The sequence below is a fragment of the Letharia columbiana genome, assembly GCF_014066305.1.
Source record: "Letharia columbiana isolate WasteWater2 chromosome Unknown Sc0000047_s0, whole genome shotgun sequence".
Lineage (NCBI taxonomy): Eukaryota > Fungi > Ascomycota > Lecanoromycetes > Lecanorales > Parmeliaceae > Letharia > Letharia columbiana.
Window position 1 is genome coordinate 207188 of NW_023501091.1, and position 19646 is coordinate 226833.

General features: G+C 51.1%; 9 protein-coding genes across 9 annotated transcripts; 4 read left to right on the plus strand and 5 right to left on the minus strand.

Annotated features, from left to right (window-relative positions):
• Positions 1-122: 122 nt before the first annotated feature.
• Positions 123-914, plus strand: HO173_010275 (uncharacterized protein; the record flags this gene model as incomplete). Its single annotated transcript, XM_037312161.1, has 2 exons — positions 123-313; positions 401-914. The coding sequence occupies 2 exons, from the start codon at positions 123-125 to the stop codon at positions 912-914; spliced, it is 705 nt and encodes a 234-aa protein (XP_037160955.1).
• A 683-nt stretch (positions 915-1597) lies between these two features.
• On the minus strand, positions 1598-3106 carry HO173_010276 (uncharacterized protein; the record flags this gene model as incomplete). Its single annotated transcript, XM_037312162.1, has 4 exons — positions 1598-2364; positions 2485-2599; positions 2657-2781; positions 2845-3106. 4 exons carry the CDS (start codon positions 3104-3106, stop codon positions 1598-1600), a joined length of 1269 nt encoding a protein of 422 aa, XP_037160956.1.
• Positions 3107-3350: 244 nt separating this feature from the next.
• HO173_010277 (uncharacterized protein) lies at positions 3351-3941 on the plus strand (the record flags this gene model as incomplete). The annotated part of the gene is made up of 3 exons (XM_037312163.1): positions 3351-3389; positions 3439-3521; positions 3596-3941. 3 exons carry the CDS (start codon positions 3351-3353, stop codon positions 3939-3941), a joined length of 468 nt encoding a protein of 155 aa, XP_037160957.1.
• Positions 3942-4087: 146 nt separating this feature from the next.
• Positions 4088-5129, minus strand: HO173_010278 (uncharacterized protein; the record flags this gene model as incomplete). The annotated part of the gene is made up of 5 exons (XM_037312164.1): positions 4088-4116; positions 4168-4489; positions 4543-4617; positions 4744-5023; positions 5092-5129. The coding sequence occupies 5 exons, from the start codon at positions 5127-5129 to the stop codon at positions 4088-4090; spliced, it is 744 nt and encodes a 247-aa protein (XP_037160958.1).
• Positions 5130-5801: 672 nt separating this feature from the next.
• Positions 5802-7523, minus strand: HO173_010279 (uncharacterized protein; the record flags this gene model as incomplete). Its single annotated transcript, XM_037312165.1, has 1 exon — positions 5802-7523. One exon carries the CDS (start codon positions 7521-7523, stop codon positions 5802-5804), a length of 1722 nt encoding a protein of 573 aa, XP_037160959.1.
• A 2036-nt stretch (positions 7524-9559) lies between these two features.
• On the minus strand, positions 9560-12727 carry HO173_010280 (uncharacterized protein; the record flags this gene model as incomplete). Its single annotated transcript, XM_037312166.1, has 7 exons — positions 9560-11257; positions 11310-11449; positions 11500-12033; positions 12093-12420; positions 12479-12504; positions 12591-12648; positions 12701-12727. The coding sequence occupies 7 exons, from the start codon at positions 12725-12727 to the stop codon at positions 9560-9562; spliced, it is 2811 nt and encodes a 936-aa protein (XP_037160960.1).
• A 1705-nt stretch (positions 12728-14432) lies between these two features.
• HO173_010281 (uncharacterized protein) lies at positions 14433-15652 on the plus strand (the record flags this gene model as incomplete). Its single annotated transcript, XM_037312167.1, has 3 exons — positions 14433-14564; positions 14634-15369; positions 15444-15652. The coding sequence occupies 3 exons, from the start codon at positions 14433-14435 to the stop codon at positions 15650-15652; spliced, it is 1077 nt and encodes a 358-aa protein (XP_037160961.1).
• Positions 15653-15830: 178 nt separating this feature from the next.
• Positions 15831-17311, minus strand: HO173_010282 (uncharacterized protein; the record flags this gene model as incomplete). Its single annotated transcript, XM_037312168.1, has 2 exons — positions 15831-16907; positions 16967-17311. The coding sequence occupies 2 exons, from the start codon at positions 17309-17311 to the stop codon at positions 15831-15833; spliced, it is 1422 nt and encodes a 473-aa protein (XP_037160962.1).
• Positions 17312-17633: 322 nt separating this feature from the next.
• HO173_010283 (uncharacterized protein) lies at positions 17634-18998 on the plus strand (the record flags this gene model as incomplete). The annotated part of the gene is made up of 3 exons (XM_037312169.1): positions 17634-17730; positions 17786-18067; positions 18127-18998. The coding sequence occupies 3 exons, from the start codon at positions 17634-17636 to the stop codon at positions 18996-18998; spliced, it is 1251 nt and encodes a 416-aa protein (XP_037160963.1).
• Between the last annotated feature and the right edge of the window lie 648 nt (positions 18999-19646).

A 19646-nucleotide genomic window follows, 5' to 3' on the forward strand; every position in this document is an offset into this window, starting at 1 on the left:
CGAAATCTTGGCGCCCACTTAGCCCTATCGAATATCAAAAAGTTCGAGACCAAAAAGACAAGAGGATTTTGGAACTTCAAGGACTTCCCCTACACACCACACCACAATAGAAGCCTCTCACGATGCCGAAATCAAAGCGCGCCAAAGTGGTGCACATGTCCAAAACCACCAAGAAAGGCAAAGAACTCACCATAAGACTCTACGCCAACATCCAAGAATGTATCCCCAAATATCCCTACATCTACGTCTTCAGCGTACACAACATGCGCAATACGTATCTCAAAGATGTCCGGACGCAATTATCAGATAGCAGGTAGTCTCCTCACCCCCCCCCCTTTTCCCTCCCACCAAAAATTCTTTCTTTTCCCACACGAACACAGCAGACTGACCAAACCCCCAGACTCTTCTTCGGCAAAACAAAAGTAATGGCCGTCGCCCTCGGCCTCAGCCCCGAAACCGAACCCTACCCCCAAACCTCCCTCCTGACCCCCCACCTCCACGGTTCCGTCGGTCTCCTCTTCTCCCCCCGGCCCCCCTCCGCCATCCTCTCCTACTTCTCAACCTTCGTCCCCCTCGACTTCGCCCGCGCCGGCAGCACCGCTTCTCGGAGCTTCGTCCTTCCCGCCGGCATGTTGTACAGCCGCGGAGGGGACATACCGGAGGAAGAAGACGTGCCGTTGGCGCATAGCGTGGAGCCAAACTTGAGGAAGTTGGGGCTGCCGACTAGGCTGGTGAAGGGGAAGGTGGAGTTGGATGGGGAGTTTGTGGTTTGTAGAGAGGGAGAAGTGTTGGGAAGTGGGCAGACGACATTGCTGAAGATGTTTGGGGTCGCGATGGCGGAGTTTAGGGTGGGGGTGGAGGCGCATTGGGAGAGAGAGACGGGGAAGGTTACAGTGGTGGGGATTGGATGTTGAGGGGATGAATGTTGGAGGGGAAGAAAGTGAGGATGTGGATGTGGAGTCATGATTGGATGTCGGTGCAGCGTTTGGCTGCAAGCTGCATAGCGATGGCGTTAGCGATGGGATATGAGCTTGAGCCTTTGAAAAATGCTACGAGCAATGTTCTACGGAAAAGCCGGAACATGAGGCCGCTTTTATGACTTCCTCCACCACGCAATCGCTAGTAATACAACTGCAAGAATTTATCAGAGTAGGGTCAGTAAGAACGACTCTGGATGGCCAGACGATCTTACCCGACCTTACCTAAGTGAAGCACGATGCACACTGCGGCATTAATTACATACCTACCGAGCAAAGGGAATAGAAAAATCATAGCACAAGAGAATACCACCACCTTCCCTGCTGAGCCTGAACCGTGTTGTAAATCTGAGTCGAAGGATGAGAGCACTGCTGTGCTATATTGGTCCCTCAAATTTGTTGCAGAAGGGTGAGAGATGTCGGTTCCTGAGAAGTGTGACTGATGAAGCTGGAGATTGCCGAAGGTGTTGTAGCATGACGACCGGCTTACCCATCCAGCTGTCGAGGAAGTGTGAGTCGAAAATTGCATGCCTTACCCCGACGAAGGGAGAAAGAAAATGCTGATGCTGAAATGCTGAAATCGAGGGGACCCACCCAACAAACCAGATTTAGTCGGGAGACTAATACCTTCGTTTGCGAGGATCATCATACCCATCACCGTCGTACTGTCTCTTGCGATCGTCACGACCGCCGCCATAGCTTCGGTCTCGATCTCTGTCTCCGTATCCGCCGCCATCTCTTGGTCTTACCGGTTCACGGTTGCTGCCAGTGATACCTCCTGAGCGGCCATCACTGTAACCGCCACCACCACCTCCTCGGTAGGATGATCTGTCGTCGAAGTCATTGCGTCTCGACTCACCACCACCATACCCACCACGAGGTCCATCCACGGGGGTTGGAGTGCCGTTCATACCACCGTTCACAGGAGGACTACCATGCCCACTGCCAAAGCCTCCACGGTTTCCGCCAGGGCCAGAAGGTGCATTCGGGGGTGCTGCTTGGGCATTACCGTGGCCATTGGGCGGTCCACCTCCATACCCACCTCTTCCTCCACCAAAGCCGCCTCCGCCTTGGTATCCAATCCCACCTCTTCCACCACCAAAGCCGCCGCGGTCGCCACCTCGGAAACCTCCTCGAAAGCCGCCACCGCGAGGAGCGCCACCAAATCCTCCTCGGAAACCACCGCCAAAGCCTCCGGGTCCGGCCGGAGCAGCGAGGCTTCCGCCGACCCCTGCAGGTCGAGCCGGCATAGCTTTGGTATACCCACGGCCTCCGAGTCCTCCTCCAAGGCGACGAGGTCTCCATCCTTTGACTGTACGGCCTCGCTCGACGTCGACAAGAACACGTCTATCTTTGATGCGGATACCATCGGTTTCTTTGTAGGCAGCTATATTCAATCATAAGGCACAGCCCCAGTGTCAGTCAACTATACAAACCTCGAGATGCAGACGTTGAGGTCACAAGAACTTGGCTTTTACATCATGCGGACGGGAAATGGAAGCAGTACCCTTCATATCTTTCTCACGCTCATACACCACGAAAGCATACCCTCGATGACTCTTTTTCTTTTTCTTTGATTTTCCATTCTCTTCCGCTTGAGAGGTGTCTGTGACGATGCGTATCTGGGATGGCAAAGTCAGCTAAGCAGCTCTCCCAACTTCACCAAAAGCTTAATGTACCCTCTCAATAGGTCCAAACCTCCCAAACTCCCTCTCCAAATCCTTCTCCGTAGTATCATAGCTCAATCTCGCTACGAAAAGCGTCTTGAACGCGTCCCCTCTCACATTCGGATCATCACCGGGTTCTATCAAAGTCAGCCTACAATCTCAAACAAGTTAAATGGAAGGAAGGTGGGCGAATCGCATACTCTGCGATAAACCTTCTTTGATCAATTGCTCCTGCTTCTCCTTCTTCTCCAGCTTTACCCTATCCTTCCTCTGCAGCCAGCTTTCCGTTGGCTCGTAGGATATGTTCTCTTTGTAATCCTCGACTGCGGAGATGTATTGCGCGACACCGCCGATGTTGTTGGTTTTGCGCTCCTCGGGGGCATGGTCGTTAGGGGGCAGGTAGCGGAGGGCTGGGCGGGCGGCGAAGAGAGCCAAGAGGTTTGGGGGGAGTTTGTGCGTCATGTTAGAGATATGTGAGGTACTGATTCAGGTTGTAAGAGGATGAGAGATCTTGGAGTAGTCAAGGATGAAGTGTGCTCATTTGCAAGGAGGTGAAATTCGCGTCGTATTTGGAAAGCTCTAAACTTTTGACGCTAGACCGCTTTGGACTGCCAAGATATGAAATTCGATTACCCAAGAAGACTCTCTTCTGCTTCTTCAACGTAAGTACCAAATAATGCCGCGACGGTCACGGTAGTCTTAGAGGATGCCTGTATCGGCTCTACGAACGACATCGACCGCCCAAGTATGTTCGCTGCTGTAAGAGCCTGTCAAATAACTGACATCCATCTCAGAATGGCGTAGGTGCATTCATTCTCCAATGCAAACGCCTCGACTTCCACTACTGCGACAAATGGGGCAGCTCTAGAGGCATGAAGTACGTCTCTAGTACCATCACTCATCAAGATTTCCTCTCATCTCTCCCACTTGTACTAACTCTACACCCCTCAGTACATTCCTCCGCTCTCCACTCATGGCGTCATTCGCAAAAGCCCACCCCCAAATCACCATCCACATCTCCCCCCGACCAAATACACATCCCATAATACGGGGCTTGTACATCAATGGGCGGGAAAAGGTCATATGCGTCCGAAATCTCGAGAAAGAGCAGATCTTGCAGAAGGTAGAATTGCTGCGGGATGCGAACGGAGAGAAGGTGACGAGGGTCAGGGGGGGCAGGGTCGTGGGAAGTTTGAACGAGGGGGTGAGAGGGCTGTGGGATCCGTTCCATGGGGCAAAAAAAGGCAGACTAGACGAAATACTGGGGGGTATGGGTGTGTCGAATAAAGGGGTGTAAGTGGTGAAAAGTGACAATTGGTTGGCACAGGATTCTCTCCCAGGTGATGAGTGGATTGAGTGCTATCAATCGAGGCAGCCACAGCCATTGTATCCTGCTATTTATCTTGACCGTCTGATCCGCACTCACAACCTCCACTGAGCGATTCATTGTTTCGCATTAATGATATCAACAACTGCGAACCCAAGTCAGCAACATCCAGAACAGGTCGAAGGAACACACTTACAAGCAGGTTTCAGACTTGCCCCTCCCACGAGGAAGCCATCGATATCTCCCTCCTTCGCCAACTCCTTGCAATTCTTCTCACTCACGCTGCCGCCATAGATTATCCTCGTGGCCTCCGCTGCTTCTTTCGAAACGGTCTCGGCCAACCATTTTCGTATTTCAGCATGGACTTCTTGTGCTTGATTTGTGGTGGCCACTTTCCCGGTGCCGATGGCCCAGACGGGCTCATATGCGATGACAATCTTAGACCAATCTTTCGTCTTTTCCGCCACGGCGTTGAGCTGCGTGGTCACCACTTCGATGGTCTTGTCGCTTTCCCGTTGCTTCACCCCCATCAGCCTGGGAGTGATTCCCACACAGATTTAGCCCTGCTCACCTCAAGTGTTTCTCCACAGCACAGTATGACCCCCAAGCCTCCATCAAGTGCTGCCTTCGTCTTACTCGCAACGAACTATATCCGACAAAGGACTTGTCAGCCCCATTTCCATTCCCAATATCGACACTGAGCTTCCCCGAAGTTCTGTCTCTTTTTGGCCTCCCGTTACTGGTTCGAGGCGGATGGGATAAGTTCTCTTACATCATCCTTCTCCCCAAGAATAACCCTCCGCTCACTATGTCCGCACAACGACCACCCAATCTTGCTGTCACTCAATTGCTCCGCGCTAATCTCTCCCGTAAAAGCGCCATTGGGTTTGTCAAAGACGTTCTGGCTGCACACTTCGATTTCATTCTTGAGGTGTTCGCGAACGAGGAGTAGGAAGAGGCCGGGTGGGGCGATGACGACTTCTGTTTTGGGGTCGAGAGGAGCGGAGTTGAGGTGGTGTACGATGTCTGTAACAGACTTGATCGTGCCGTTCCTGAGCAGCTCAGTCAATTGGACGTTCTGGCGTGTAATACTGACACTTCAGCTCTTGGGGAAACGAACATCTTGAAATTCCCACCGACGAAGAATTGGCGTCCCATGGTTGCGGTTGGGAGCTGATTAATGTATTTAAGATACTTGCAATTGAGTTGAAAGTACAATGAGACGCAAAGAGAGAGATCTATGTAGGCAAGGTTGTGTTTTGAAGTTGAACGTTTGTTTTCAATCGAGAATTTCTTTTGATAGTGGTGGTGGTGGTGGTGGTGGTGGGGCAAGCTCCGAGTCTCGGGTGTGGGGGCACTGGACGGAGGATGCTGACAGCTCTCCTGTAAGATAATCTAGGATGATTACTCTACTCTACTTTACAGAATACTGCTCTCTGGTCCATCTACCGGAGAATTGCTACTGCTAGGTTGTACTATCTGAATAAGACGAATTGAGGCACTTGATGGGAAGTAGGTTGAAGAGTTGAACGGATTATCCTCCGCATCGACGAGTCAGCTCAAGCTATCAAGAAGACAGTTTCATAAAGGACGTTTCGCATAGCCGTATTACCTCCCTGACTAAGATTTTCATGTCTCTTTTTTTTGGTTTTCGACTTCGATGGAAAGGCTTCGGAAAACAAAGCAATGTTGCGAAGACAGAGTCCAAATCCTCCTGGTATCATAACAACATGAAAGAAAAAGCAAAGACCAGACATCCGCATGTCAGACCCCGAATCAAAATTCAAACGTCACCATGGTAGTTCTTTTTTTCGGTTAAAAGGAGCAACATCAGTAGCGATCATCGTGATAACCGTGCAAGTGATCGTCGTGATAGCCATGCATCCTGTCCATTCGAGGCCGAGGAGGCGCATGATACGTCCTCTCTGAATCCATCCTTTCCCTAGCCGCGTCTCTGCGAGCTCGTTCCCTAATCCTGATAGCCTCTTCCTTTTCCCAGATTTCTCTGTCCAGCATGTCATGCCTTCGTCGCTCTGCCCTCTCCTCGTAGGGGTCGACTGGTTGCGCAGTGCTAGTAATCCTCCTGCGATAAATAGTAGGCCGCCGACCGAGTCCTCTCATGTCATGATCATGAAGACGTTCATCGTCATAGCTCATGGCCCGATGATGATAAGGAGGACGTTCTCTGGGGTACATTGGCTCCGGCCTACGGTGAGAGGTGACCGCGGGCTCAACATAAACATCTTCATGTCGATAGCGGGATCTGTGAGACGGAGGAGGGGACGCCAGCCTGCGCGTGGGCTCTTTCCGTTTGTGTTCACGATAAATCATTTTAACGGGCTCATGCTCATGGTCGTGGGAGCTTGATTTGCGGTGATGCTTGCCTTTATGGTGTTTCTTGTCCTTCTGATGGTAGTGGGAGCCTTCGCTGGAGATGATTGTGTCAGGTGTTCGGTCGGTGTCACCAGAGGACGACTCACTGTCGGACGATGAGGAAGAATCCGAACGGTGATCGTGCAACTTGTGACTCTCGTGTTTTGAGATGAAGACTATCTTAGGAGATTTAGTCTCTTTGCCCTTGTGCTTTTTGGCCTTTTCTTTTTGGCCATGCTTAGTATTGTGAGCCTCCTCATGGAATGGAGGATGATCCTGATGAGGGTGGAGGGGTTGTTCTAAACCGTGGGCATGTTGATTGCCGGGGTGGTCATGGCTATGGGCATGGGTGTTGCCGAAATCGTGGGACGGTGCGTTCTCGTACGAGTGAGCATGGTGAGCCTGAGGTCTTCCGTCAGGATGAACGACATGCACCCAAGGCTCACTCAGGTGGCGCTCAAACGGGTAGGCTCCAGGTTTGTGACCATTGGAACTGTTCTGACTTGACTTCTCATAATCATCTGCGCCCGAAAGATCAACGATCCCACTTAACGGCAGGCGAACGCTGCCAAAGCCCATGACAGGGCCTTGCATGTCAATACCGGTGCGGGGTTGGCGTTTCAAGATGACTTGCATGTTTGATGTCTCGAGGCCGCTTTGTCGTCGCCTTGTGTCGCGCCTAATGGAGGCAATGATGTATTCGAACCTCGGGTCTGGTTCCATTGCGACACATTCTCGAATAAGTTCGTCAATTTGCTTCCGCTTGAAACCTTTCATGTCGGAATGCATGTATTGATCTAATCCTGTAACACCCCTTTTGCGGTGCTTTTCGATTTGATTTTTTAGGTCGGCTTGGGAGGCCGGCATTGGCTCTTTGTGAACAATTGCCCATGTCTCCTTCTGTCCGACGTGCTCAACAGGGTTCTTGGTGAAAATATAACCGGCGTAGCCGACGGGGGGTTTGCCATTGCTAGGGAACGAGCGAGGATCGGGCATGTGGCCATACCCAGGCGGTTGAATGACTTGAATGGCAGGTTGGTGCATGTTGTGTTCGAGATGATGACCAGGGTCAAGGTGGACATGCCCGAAGTCATTGGCCAGCCCAGGCATACCTGAAAAGCCTGGCCGCATAACTGGCGGCGGCGCTGGGGGAGCATGTGGCATTTGATGCTGCTGCATATTGCTTTCAAAGACTGCCTCGAAGAGAACGGCAGAGCTGGACCCAGATTTGAAGGGATTCGAAAGAAGGCACAGCGAGAGCTGTTCTATATAAAGATAGAGGGGAAGGGAGAGAGACGGGACCAATTTGGCGGCAGCCTTGCTGTATGTATGTGGAAAATATGCTTCACCACCCTGGGGCTTGAGACAGCAGCGTCGTAGTCTGTAAAAAGATTCGGAAGGACACAGCAAGGCAAAGAATGAAGATGATTAATGAGGATGGTAGTGGGAGATGCCTTGTATTTAGCTTCGAATTGGCACAAGATGGTGTCGTGATCGCCTCGCAGGATTCCTCTAGTGAGTGCCCGATTTCCAAGAGCACCGAGTTAGCAATTAGCAACCCGTCTAGAATATGAGACGAAGAGAAAAGACGTGGAGTTGAACTTATAAACAGGGTAGGTACATATAAAGTTGCGATAAGGCGGGGATCACATTGGACAGCCTGCCTGCAGGACGTTCTACCTACGCCCCAGGCTCCCATGGCTCCCGTGACCGCAGTCTGCAGCCGTTCGAGGCTTGGATGGTGCTGAACGAATGAAACGCTTACAGCTTGCATAAGGGCCATCGAACCCAGCTGACGAAAATTGTCAAGGATCAGACAAACCAAACCCTAGTCGATGATTGACTTCAATTGACAGCATTACATTTGATGAGGTGTTCGAATACCTCTTAGGAAGTCCTAGGTCATACCTACTACTGTACATATGTTATGCATCAGTATCTGCATATTGTGCTTTACCGTCATAGATGAGCAGGCCTGATCGTCAATGCATGAACATGAACTATTGCAGTAATATATTCCGGCGAGACTCCATAATGACATTGGGGAGAAGAAGAGGGCGCTTCCACGTAGCAAGCAGGGCGCCGCGTTTTCAGGCATCCCACCACTCAGTCCTCATGGCCCCATGGTGTATTGGCCGGTAGCCCAGTAAGCGGCGAAGCTTGGGGGCGTCATGCATCGGGCAAGTTATGGAGGAGAAGTGGATTGGAAGTGATGCTCTGAGCATGAAACGTGCCAGGCCGGTGAATGAAAGGGAGGGGTGGCGAAGCCCATGAGGCCTGCAAACTGGGCGTTTGCAGGGCGCAGAAGCGCAGAAAGCTACGGTAACGGAGGTGACTACTGCAGCCTTGGGCAGGGCAGAATTCCTTTACCTGAGGCTGAGGCCGCCTCACCTTCGTGCGCCCGATGGATGCCGATGTTTCGTCTCCCCATCCTTGGGATACCTACCTTGATGTTCCTATTATCAAAACAAAGTGATTATCCAATCATCAAGCAAAGCTGAATCTGAGACATCAGAATTGGCTACTCTAAATTACTAGCTGCTTGATTGTTTCGACCAACAGAGGTTGCTATTTCTATCCCAGCCCCAACACTGAGTAGACACATATGGCAAAGGCGCATACAGAGTGCCATATTTTTCCGTGTCCGCTGATCACTACTCTTCCGATAACTAGGATGGTCAAGTGGTCAAGGATAAAGTGAATGCTTTGTGCTTACTTGTACACTAAGATAAAATCTTCCACGGATGAAGATGTAAGATGCATTGCATGTACAGCTGGCCCTGTATCAAGCGACATGAACAAAGACTTATCCTTCTCAAATTGCAAGTGGACTGTTATGTTGTTAAGGATGCATCAATTGAATTTTCTGTTGCCTATTGGGAACTAATAAACAAAAGGAACGACCCTCCTTTCCCTCATCTTCACACCAGTCGAAACCCTCGGCAACCGAAATCCGTCCGTCCACGTACTTCGAAGAACTTCGAAGAAGGAGTCGGACTTCAGGAACGACAAGCCACGTTTAATAAGACAACTGAATGAAGACTTGCATGGGAACAAAAGGTTTGACGGACACAAGGAAACTTGCCCCTCTTTTGGATCTCTTCCCCATCAACCTCCGCCGTGCCATTACGTGTTATCCACAGCATGTGTGTCGTTCGCGATAGTGGTATCATCAAACAAAAGCAGTCCAAGCCACAACAACTGAAAGGGGGTATCTAAGCACTGCCGCTCAGGACTGGGTTGCTCATGCCAAGCGTGGTGTGGCCGGAACGAACGTTGCCGTCAGTTAAACCGCCGTTGGCAGCTCCGGATGCGTTCTTCAAGGAGTAGTCATTGGCCGAGGTGGTGTTGCCAAATGACTGGTCAACTTGGCTGCTGAAGCCAGAAGAGCCGTTGGCCTGGTTGTAGCCTTGTCCCGTTGAGCCGTAACCCTGACCACCCTGGCTGTAACCCTGACCACCCTGGCTGTAACCTTGACCACTCTGGCTGTAACCCTGACCACTCTGGCCGTAGCCCTGCTCAGTTCTTGGCTGAGCTTGACCGAAGGTAGATTGGCCCGCCTCAAGATTCTGGGCACCTTTCACACCACCCGAGGCGGCATTGTGTGGCTTTCGGCCAACCTTGGCAATGGTAGGAAGGTTTCTAGTCTCAGCTGCTGAACCAATGCCAAAGATAGGTGACTCCCATTTGTCGCCCTTGGCGGCAAGTTGCTTGTATTCGGTGGCCTTGGATGAGATGCCGCCTGGTAGCTTGATCTCGGGGAAGATGGAGTCCATCTGGGTCATGGCAACGTTAGCCTTCTTATCGGCAGCGGCGTCTTGAGCCTTCTGTTGTTTCTTGGTGAAATTGTTCTGGGCGGCGGTAACATAGCGGCTGTAAATGTTTGGCGCGTTCTCCGGGTCGTTCTGAGCAGCGCGGCCGGCCTTGTCGGCCTCTTGGTAAATGGCATACGCTTTGGCATCGGCGTTGTGCACTTGATCCTTGATCAACTTCTCAAGAACCTTGCCAACAGCGGGTCGAAGAACGGCGAACATCAACGGTCTGAAAAGGTTGAAGAGGGTCTTGTGCTTGGATTGCTTCAACTTGATGGTAAGGCTCTTGATATCGACGGTGACGGTGTTAATCTTGAAGAAGTGTTGACGGTCAGACTTGTCCGCAGTCTCCATAGCTATCTTGAAGCTGAAACCTGAGCCACCCATAAAAATGTCCATAACACCAGTGTCCTTGAGAGAGGGGAAACCCTGTTTCTTGTGGACGTAATAGCTGACGTCTTTCAAGTCCATCTGAACGCCAGATACCGAGACCATGACCTTACTCTTGTTCTTGCTGGTGACGGTCTTGCGTCCCCAGCGGAAGTAATTGTCGCTACTGAATTCGAACGAGTTGGGTGCAAGGTTGTCGCTCTCGATGACCAAGTTCTCAATGATGGCGTCGATCATAGGGTCGGTGTACTCGATCCTAGGGACAGGCACGTAACGCACGCTCTCAAAGATACTAGGAATGATTACAGTGCTAAGATCCTTAAGAAGGTGCGGCTTGAAAGTGGGCTTGCCATTTTGGTCATTGCCGAGGTCGTTGAACAACTTTTGCATAGACTCGGCGAAGCGATGGTTCTGTGCATCTTCGTCGAACTGTTGGCCGAAGAACTTGAACTCATCGAGAACGCGGTTGGTGTGGTCGCGGTAGCGCTCTTTGAGGAGGAAGTTGCCCTTGTCGGACAGCTCATTCCATTCTTCGGTCGCACGGTCTTGCATGATGAAGCCAGACTCCTTCAGGCATTTGCGCACGTAGCGGTCTATTGACTTGAACCATCCTTTGAGCTCGGGATCCTTGTCAGCATCACGGTAGACGGCATTGATCGAGTCAACAAGATCATCGGCCGATGTAGAGTTGGCGAAGCGCTCGAGTAAAGTCTTGATGGAGGTCAGCATTCCGCTGTTCTCGGACAGGAAACCTAGAACGGACCTTTAAATCAGTCTCAGCGGACGTCAAAGCGGTATCGCTATGTGCACCTTTCACGGTTCCTGCACCCTGTTGAGAAAGATTCTTGCTGTGTCCTCCGTACTCCTCGGCAAGAGAGAGAAGTGTCTCAACCGACTGCTGGTCTAGAGATGTGTTAGTCTGAAGCATCTTCTTGGTTCCGATCGTGGCTTACAGTCTGAATGACTCTGTATTTCAACTATCATCTTCTTCAAGCGAAAGATGGTTTGATCCCGACGCTCCTTTGGCACCTTTTCCCTCATGTAGTTCTTGGTCCTATCACGGCCATCGCGCGCCTTGTCCTTGGTCTCGTCTGGAATGTTCGCCGAAGCTTGATCACGAAGGTTGCTCGCCGCATTGTTGGCACCGGCGCGAGGATCCATTTTCGAATCAGTTCCCTGATCCCGGGACTCGGCTTCGAGCGCCGCAGCATCTGCAGGGTCACGAGATCCCGATGGGTGGGCGGATTGGGTGGCATCCCCAGCTGCATTTTGCACATCATTACGAGAAAATGGCTTCTGCTTGTTGTATTGGTCCTTGGCTTGAGACTTGAGGTTGGAAGCGCTCAAGTTAGGGACATCGTGCCACGTATTATCATCGGCTGGATCGTCAATCTGGTTTAAGGCATCTTCGGATGGGTTGATCTTGGTGGCGGTTTTCTGGGCGGCGTCACCAGCGATGTCGCGGAGCAGGACGGAAGCGTCACTCACTGGGAAAAGATATCAGCATTGCATCGGAAGGGGAAGAGAGGGGAAAGATAGTGCTTACAGAGCTTCCGGAATTGACCGTTGGAGAGTACAAGCGTGCCGAGCGTCCTCAGACCTTCAAGAGCCTGGTTGCCGTGCTGCTGAGCGGTGTTTCTATCGATTGGTGCTCCTGGCAGCTTGGTTTGACCACCGGAGACCTGGCCAGTTTGGTAGATGAAATCTTGCAACAGGTTGCCCTCATTCTTGGTCAGAAGCAAGACCTTGGCTTGCTCGATGACATTGCGAAGGTCAGCCACAAGATGACGGCCTTCTTCCGAGAGCTTGGGCGAGGGACTGGACAGGGCTTTGGATGCGACGGCGGAGTTCAGGGCAACATCAATTTGTTTGTTCTGAAAGACAAGAGATTAGCATGCAAGGACATGGGACAGATGAATACTGATGACTTACCGATGGGACTTTGCCATTTGCGAAGGCTATTCGGATGGAAGATGTCAGCCGGTAATTCCTCCGCAGATCACGTTACCCAGCGAAAATGCAGCGCGATCACGGGCGCACGTACCTGAGTAGATGCCATATAGCTGAAGCTTTTGATTCACATCGGCCTCTTTTTGCTTGACCTGCAAAGAATCAGTAGGATATCCTGAATGGAACACAGGCGGAGGCGGTCACATTTGTTGGGCGGTTGACGGTCGTCATGGTAGTGGAAGGAGCTTTGTTGCTGTGCTGTGCTGTGCTTTGCTGTGCGAAGATAACGACACTGGGGGGTGGGGGGGGGTATCAAATGCAATTAGAAGGTTGTACAATTAAAAGGCTCTACTTGACTATGTTGTTGCCAATAGTAGAAGAGGAATGTGATAATTGATTTTGGAGGAGTTGTGTGATGAAAAAGAGAGATGCAGTGTTGAGGATGGAGAAGTTGGGTTTTGGGCGTCGGGTCAGGGCGTGATGGGAATTATTTTGGGTCTTGGCACTGAGAAAACAAGGCAGGGGAGATGGAAGGGGGGGGAAAGAAGGATCGACCGAATAGCAAGATGAGGAGAGAGGTCAAGGACTAGGAGAGAAAGCAAAAGCGGCAAGAAGACTATCAGTCGGTTGGCAAATTCTAATTGGTCAAAATGATGAACGCAATCTCCTCTGAGTCCTGAGTCCTCCCCTTTATTGCCCTCAGCCCCTTAATTGCTTGCTTTTCTTTTCACCCTCACGGCTCCAAGTTTCACCTCATTTCAGGCTTAGGCGAAACAGAATCTCCACGTCATCATCACCATTACATAGTACTTTTGAAATCATTAAAGTATTAATTCTCCATTCGGCAAAATAACAAAACGCGTCCACCTCAAACTAAAGTAATATTAAATGACGTGACGCCGTCTATTGACTGCTCCTAAGATCTCGTACTCCTTTTATTATAAGTTAGCCACCATACTTTACTCATGTCGATTGGCCTGCTACTTGATCCGGTCTGACCCCTCAATGCATGTCCTAACTCCCTGGCTCCCAGCCCGTTGCTGTAATTTAGCCGAATGCTGCAGCTGATGCAGAGGCGATAACTGCTACTCGTATGATCAACGATCTGGCGCAGGCCATTTCGTCATTATGGCCCGCTCATAACGCCCTTGTTCAGACTTCGGAGCGATGATGCGCTTGGCTTCACGAGCCACGCTTCCTGCAGAACGCCACACTTATCGTGGCTGATCTCCACATACGAGGCAGCAAAGCGCGCCAGTTATCAGCAATAATGACAACTGCTCTAGTGACGTGCTTGGGAACTACCTTAGGTACCTAGTCGAGATTCAAATAACACCGAGAAATGAAAGTCACGTGATCAAATATAAGCCCTGACTCCTCAGGGGACATCGGCTTGTATTATTGAAGCGGCAGCAAGTGCTGGACTGACAGAGTGGAGGAGCTACGCGTTCATTGCGCCTAACATAGCCAGGCATCGTTGCTTTTGTCGAAGCAGCACCAGTAAGCAGACATCTATGCGATGCCTTTCTATAATACAAAGGCATCCTTCGCAGTCGTACATACCAAGTCTCTGTGCCATGATACCTGCTCGTAGTTAATTGAAAAAACCCAAAGCTTAAGCGGCGTTACATACTTTGGAATCCTACCAACACCTCAGCGTCAAGCGGTCTCCATAAGGCCTCAGTCTACGGAGAAATACGGTAAATGTACGTGACTGCTCGTCTCTGCCAATGTACCGGAATCCCATCATTCCATTCCTTCTTGTTCATCAGATCTTCAAAGTAAAACTTCGGAGACCATACCCAACTATCTGCAATCTTTCGATAGCCGGTAGCCCACGTTTCGTATGTTCTGTATACCTGCTGCATCGTCTTTTCTCTTTTTTTACTGTCATGTTCTGCTTGACCCTTGGACTTCCCATATCTGACGCAATTCTATGTCCAGAAGCCAAGAAAAAATGTGCAGATTCCTCGTGTACAAAGGCAAAGATGAGATCCTCCTCTCAAAGCTCATCCTCGAACCACAGCATTCAATCCTGACTCAGTCCTACGACTCACGCCTACGCATGGTAAGCAGCCATGCAAACGTCACTTCGCAGGGAAGTGAACCCCAATTGACGACACTTTCTACGGTCTAGGACCACCGCCGCCCTCACAACGGCGACGGCTTCGGCATTGGCTACTACACACCACCAACCCTCGGACCCGACCCCTGCATTTTTACCAGCACAACGCCCGCTTGGAACTGCATCAATCTCTCTCGCCTCGCCTCCAAAACCACATCCTCTTTGATCTTCGCCCATGTACGCGCGACGACCGAGGGCAGCCTTTCCGACTCGAACTGCCACCCTTTCTCCCACGGCAGTCTCATGTTCATGCACAACGGCAACATTGCCTGCTGGAGACATGTCAAACGAGAAATCGCGTTGAGCGTAGGGCAGAAATGGTTCGTGGGAGTTCAAGGAAATACTGACAGCGAATGGGCTTTTGCCCTCTTTCTGGACTGTCTGGAGAAAGCCGGCTTTGACCCGGACAGTGAGGAGTACACGGCCAATGGTTTCGGGCACACGGTGCTCAGGAAGGCGATGCTTCGGACGATCAAACTCATCAACCGCTTCGTGGACGCCACACCGTCGGAGCTGAGGGACGAAATGATGGATAAGCGGAGTCTTCTGAACTTTGCCGTGTCTGATGGTCATAGCGTCGTGTGCACGAGGTACGTGAGCAGTACCACCGACGAAGCCGCATCTCTGTACTTTTCCTCCGGTACGAGCTGGAAGCAGGGCGAAGGACCGGGGCAGTACAAGATGGAGAGGAGAGACAAAGGGGCCGATATCGTGCTCGTGGCTAGCGAGCCCTTGACTTTCGAGAGAGGTAGGACTTCCGTGCCCCCCTTTAACATACTGTGTTTGGGTGCCTTGTTCGGAGTCCTGACAAAATCCTGGCAGACAATTGGGTCACTGTCCCCACGAACAGCACCATTACAATACACAAACAAACAGTCATGATCCACCCTATCATCGACGAGTACTACAATCACAGCCCTTCATATACGAGATCAAGTGGCTTTGCGGTGAGCAAAGGCCTCGTTAGCAACGCGCCAGGGGCTACGCAGGCAATCACGCCTGGGAATTTGGGGAACGCTGTAGCAACGTAAGGTTGGAACGACGTTGACATGAATCCGTAATGACAATCATCTCCAAAATTTCGATGCCACAATGCACTGCTCTATGCTCTATGCAACGCTAAGACTCCAACTCTAAATGGTATCATGCCGCGTTCATAGCCTCGCCGCCAGGGCACAAGCCTCTATGTGCATTGAGAATCCTTCGTACTCAAAAGCGATCCAAATCAAACTGTACACTGACCTCCCATCTCGTCCCTCCACCTCCGTATCCACCACCCAATCTCCCCTTCACTAATCCTGTCACTCTGTCCCTCAGTCTGCTCAGCCCCTCCTCGCTACCCCTGACCCTCAGCGTCAGACACGCCATACACAGCCCATAATGTACCTGCCAGAACTTCGCACCCTCGATCGCCGTCACCGACGGGTCGGACTCTATATCGCGCATTATATCGGCGACAGTGTTACCGCTGTCATAGGACATGAGGAGCATGAAGCCGAGGGTGCGCACGAGACGGAAGCCGAGGATGCACATGGATAGCGCGATGGTGGTAGAGAGGGCACGGTCGAGCCAGAGGTAGACCTTTATGCTCAGGAGAGGGAGGAGAAGCAGAAGAAGCGAGCAGGAAATGGTGAGGAAATGCGAGGGGTTAGCTAGGATCGACGGTAGAGATTCGATATAGGCGAAGCGCATAGCTTTTCCTATACGGGCGTGATTCTTGAGGCCCAAAGCGGATACGAGGGTAGCAACGATGGCAAGCACAGAAGCAGAATCGACTTCGCCGGCTGATACTCGCTCATGGCCATGGCTGTGGTGAGCCTCATGCGATCCCAGACCCTCGAGCACATGCTGTAGATTGTGAGAGATGAGATCTAGGCCCATAAAGAGAAGGAGGACCGACATGGCGAAGCCGGCGAGAACTTCCGCGCGCTCGAGTCCGAAGGGATGCCGTATTGAAGAGCGTTTCCACACTTCAAAATTGCCGAGTATGTCCACGACAACGCAGAGCATGGCGCCCAGGGAGTCAAAGAGGATGAGGTGGGAGAGGGCAGTGAGGGCGAGGGAGCCTTCGGCTGACCATAGAGTGTAGGCTGCGACCGCCATGTGGCATATTGACCACCAGAAGCGGGTGTTTTGATCTTTAGACATGGACTTCTGGCATTCTTTGAGAGTAGGGATGGGTAGGGAATTTGGGAGAGCAAGAGGAGCGCGCGGTTCGTGTTCAAGGAAGAATTGGTGTGAGACGCTGCTGTGTTTATACTTGTGGCCTCTTCTTTGGCCGATGTTCTGGAAAAAAGGGGGGATTAGTACTATTGATGTGTAAATGTTCGAAGTGGGCGATTTACAGATTTTGTGACTGGCGCTTTTGGCATCAACGAAGGCTGGAAGTTGAATACGCCCTTAGAGTCCTCCACCATGAGTGTACTGCCGTAGCTTGTATTGCTTTCGACGGACATGGGACTGTTCATGGCATTTGGGTCGGAAGTACTCAGGGGGAGAGTCGTTGTCGCATAGCCATCCCTTGAACTGTACCGTTGGACAGGGAAGTTCTCATCCATGGGTGATAGGGAGCTAGGATCGAAGACCGACTTGGTGGGAGAATTGGCGAATCTGTCCAAGTCTCCATCTTCGTCGAGCGGAGGAGTAGGCGTTCGAGGGGGAAGGAGAATGGTGGGATGCTCTGAAGCCATCGCTGCTTTGTGGAGGTTATCTAGCGCCGTAGTATCATTGTTGAAAGCAATTCATTATTGAGCCGCTTGCAGACACAAAATGGTACGTCGAACGTATTGAGACAACAGGAGACTGCTCTTGGAGTTGGGTGTCTGTTGATCAAAAGCACCTCGGAGATTTCGGCGACATGACTCCCGCATGGGTCAAGAACGGCCTGACGGCTGACAGCAGGCCTAACGGTCTTCCACAAAACCAGAAGATGCTGTTCTTCAGCCTATCTTGAAGGTTTAGCAGTTGTTAATCAACATGATACTGAGGAAAGCTTGAGTATCTTGACCCAAGATGCTTGGGTTCATGGACTACGTCCAGAATGCCTTCTACGAAGCATCCCGCTGGGACAGGGACAATTCATATGGCACGTTGACCGCAACATCTAGAAGTAGGTATACATATCAGACAATATTTTCAATTGTGCCTCCAGCTAACTGTGATAGATATCCTCGACTTCTCGACGCCCGAAGGCCTCCGCTTTCACGTCTCCTCACTCTCCTCTCCCAATTTTGCTACATCATATACTCTGGGCAGCATCGGCCTTGTAGATGGTTCGCTCTCATACCTCTACTCATCTTTGCCTCTACCGAGACTCGCCGCCAAGAGCAGTGCCATTGATCTCCATCATCTCGTTCCCGGCTATCGCCAATTGCAGGATCTGCGCCAGCCTGATGAGCCTTGGTGGTGGGAGATATGGCACCAAGGGAAACGAATAGATCGACGAGGTTAGTCAGTCCTCATGGAAGGCTTTCCGTACACTTTCGCTCATCGTCTTATTTAACAGAGGCTTTACTCTACGGCCGTTTATTCTTGCCTCGTTCTACCCTCGAAGCCCTCTACCTTCGGCGCTTGAGCCCCAAGACACAGCTCAAAGTATCCTGCGTCAGCGACTCTCGTCTGCCCAATGGCGGCACGATTCTTGCTCACCTCCAGCATGACGCAGCAAAGCATAATACAGAATACATCTACAGCACCGATAGCGCGCTGTTCGGTGTTCGTGGGCTTTACAATTTCGGACCTGATCCTGCTCCTACGCGCCCTCTGTTTGAAGCTTCGCCTGACTCCACTATTTCTACGGCAAATGAGGCAGCGGCACTTACCACAGCCCAAACTCCCAGCCAACCGCATGGCCGTTTCTCAGCAGGCGGTGAGATCTACTACGGCTTGCTCAACAAGTCAGGTGGTATATCAACTGGCTTGCGTTTTGCTACCCTACCATCTCACACTGGCTTCCCGTATACGATGACCCTGACGCTGAATCCACTCATGGGTAACCTGAGTAGCACTTACTCTGTGCTTGCCTCTCCATTACTTGCGCTGAGTTCTCGATTTGACTTCAACGTATACTCGTATGAAAGTGAACTGCAGGTTGGCACAGAACTATGGCGGCGGAAAGAGAAGCCATTAATAGAAGATCTCAACTGGGCGCGGCTGAAAATGGGCCAGAAGATTCTTGATGATCCATCCAAGGATTTAGACAATCCGAATGGCATGGCAGGATGTTTCAAGGCGCGTGTTGATCAACGGGGCGGCTTAGGACTGCTCTGGGAGGGAAGAGTGAAAGAGCTACTCTACAGTTGCGGTGCCACGATCGATCTTAGGGGTGGAGAGAACATGTTCAGAGGCTTTGGCGTTGAGGTCCAGTATTCGTCATGAATCTGAGGCCATTCCTCATTCGCATCTCACCTTTTGACCGCTTTATGAAAAGAATGGAAGCAGTGACCGTCTGTTGGCTAGGCTTACCAACTTCAAGCCATGTCTTCACCATATATTGGAACAGGGGAGAGCGAATGCCACCAATTACCGCTCTCCACTGAGGAAGACATCACTCGCTTGGGATATGCTGCTCTATCTGGCTGATTGATCTCGATTCCAACACGAGCCGGAGTCGGACTGTTCTGAGGATTTCTGCACCTGTGGTCAATCATTTCAATAAACAGGCCAGGTGCCAGAACAAGTGGCAACCGAAGCATTATAAACCCTAAAAATGTCGACCACTGCAAGATCAACGCGAAGATTTTTCCGTCATCTTACGCCCTTTCAGAAGCTATCTCAATGATAAACGACTAGTCTTTTCATGTTGAATAACATGAATTCAGCCCCTCAGACCACCTCCATTTTGACAGCTGGCCTACCAACCTCCACGCCGGCGTCTTTCTCGAAGCAAACCTTGAAATCTTCTCTCGATATCACTATGTCCAGTTCTTGTTTGGAAATCTAACTTTCAGGAACGGTTGGACAGATGTGTAATAGTGCCAATCTCGAACCAGGGAAAATAGAGAAACCCAGAGATCGATATACACT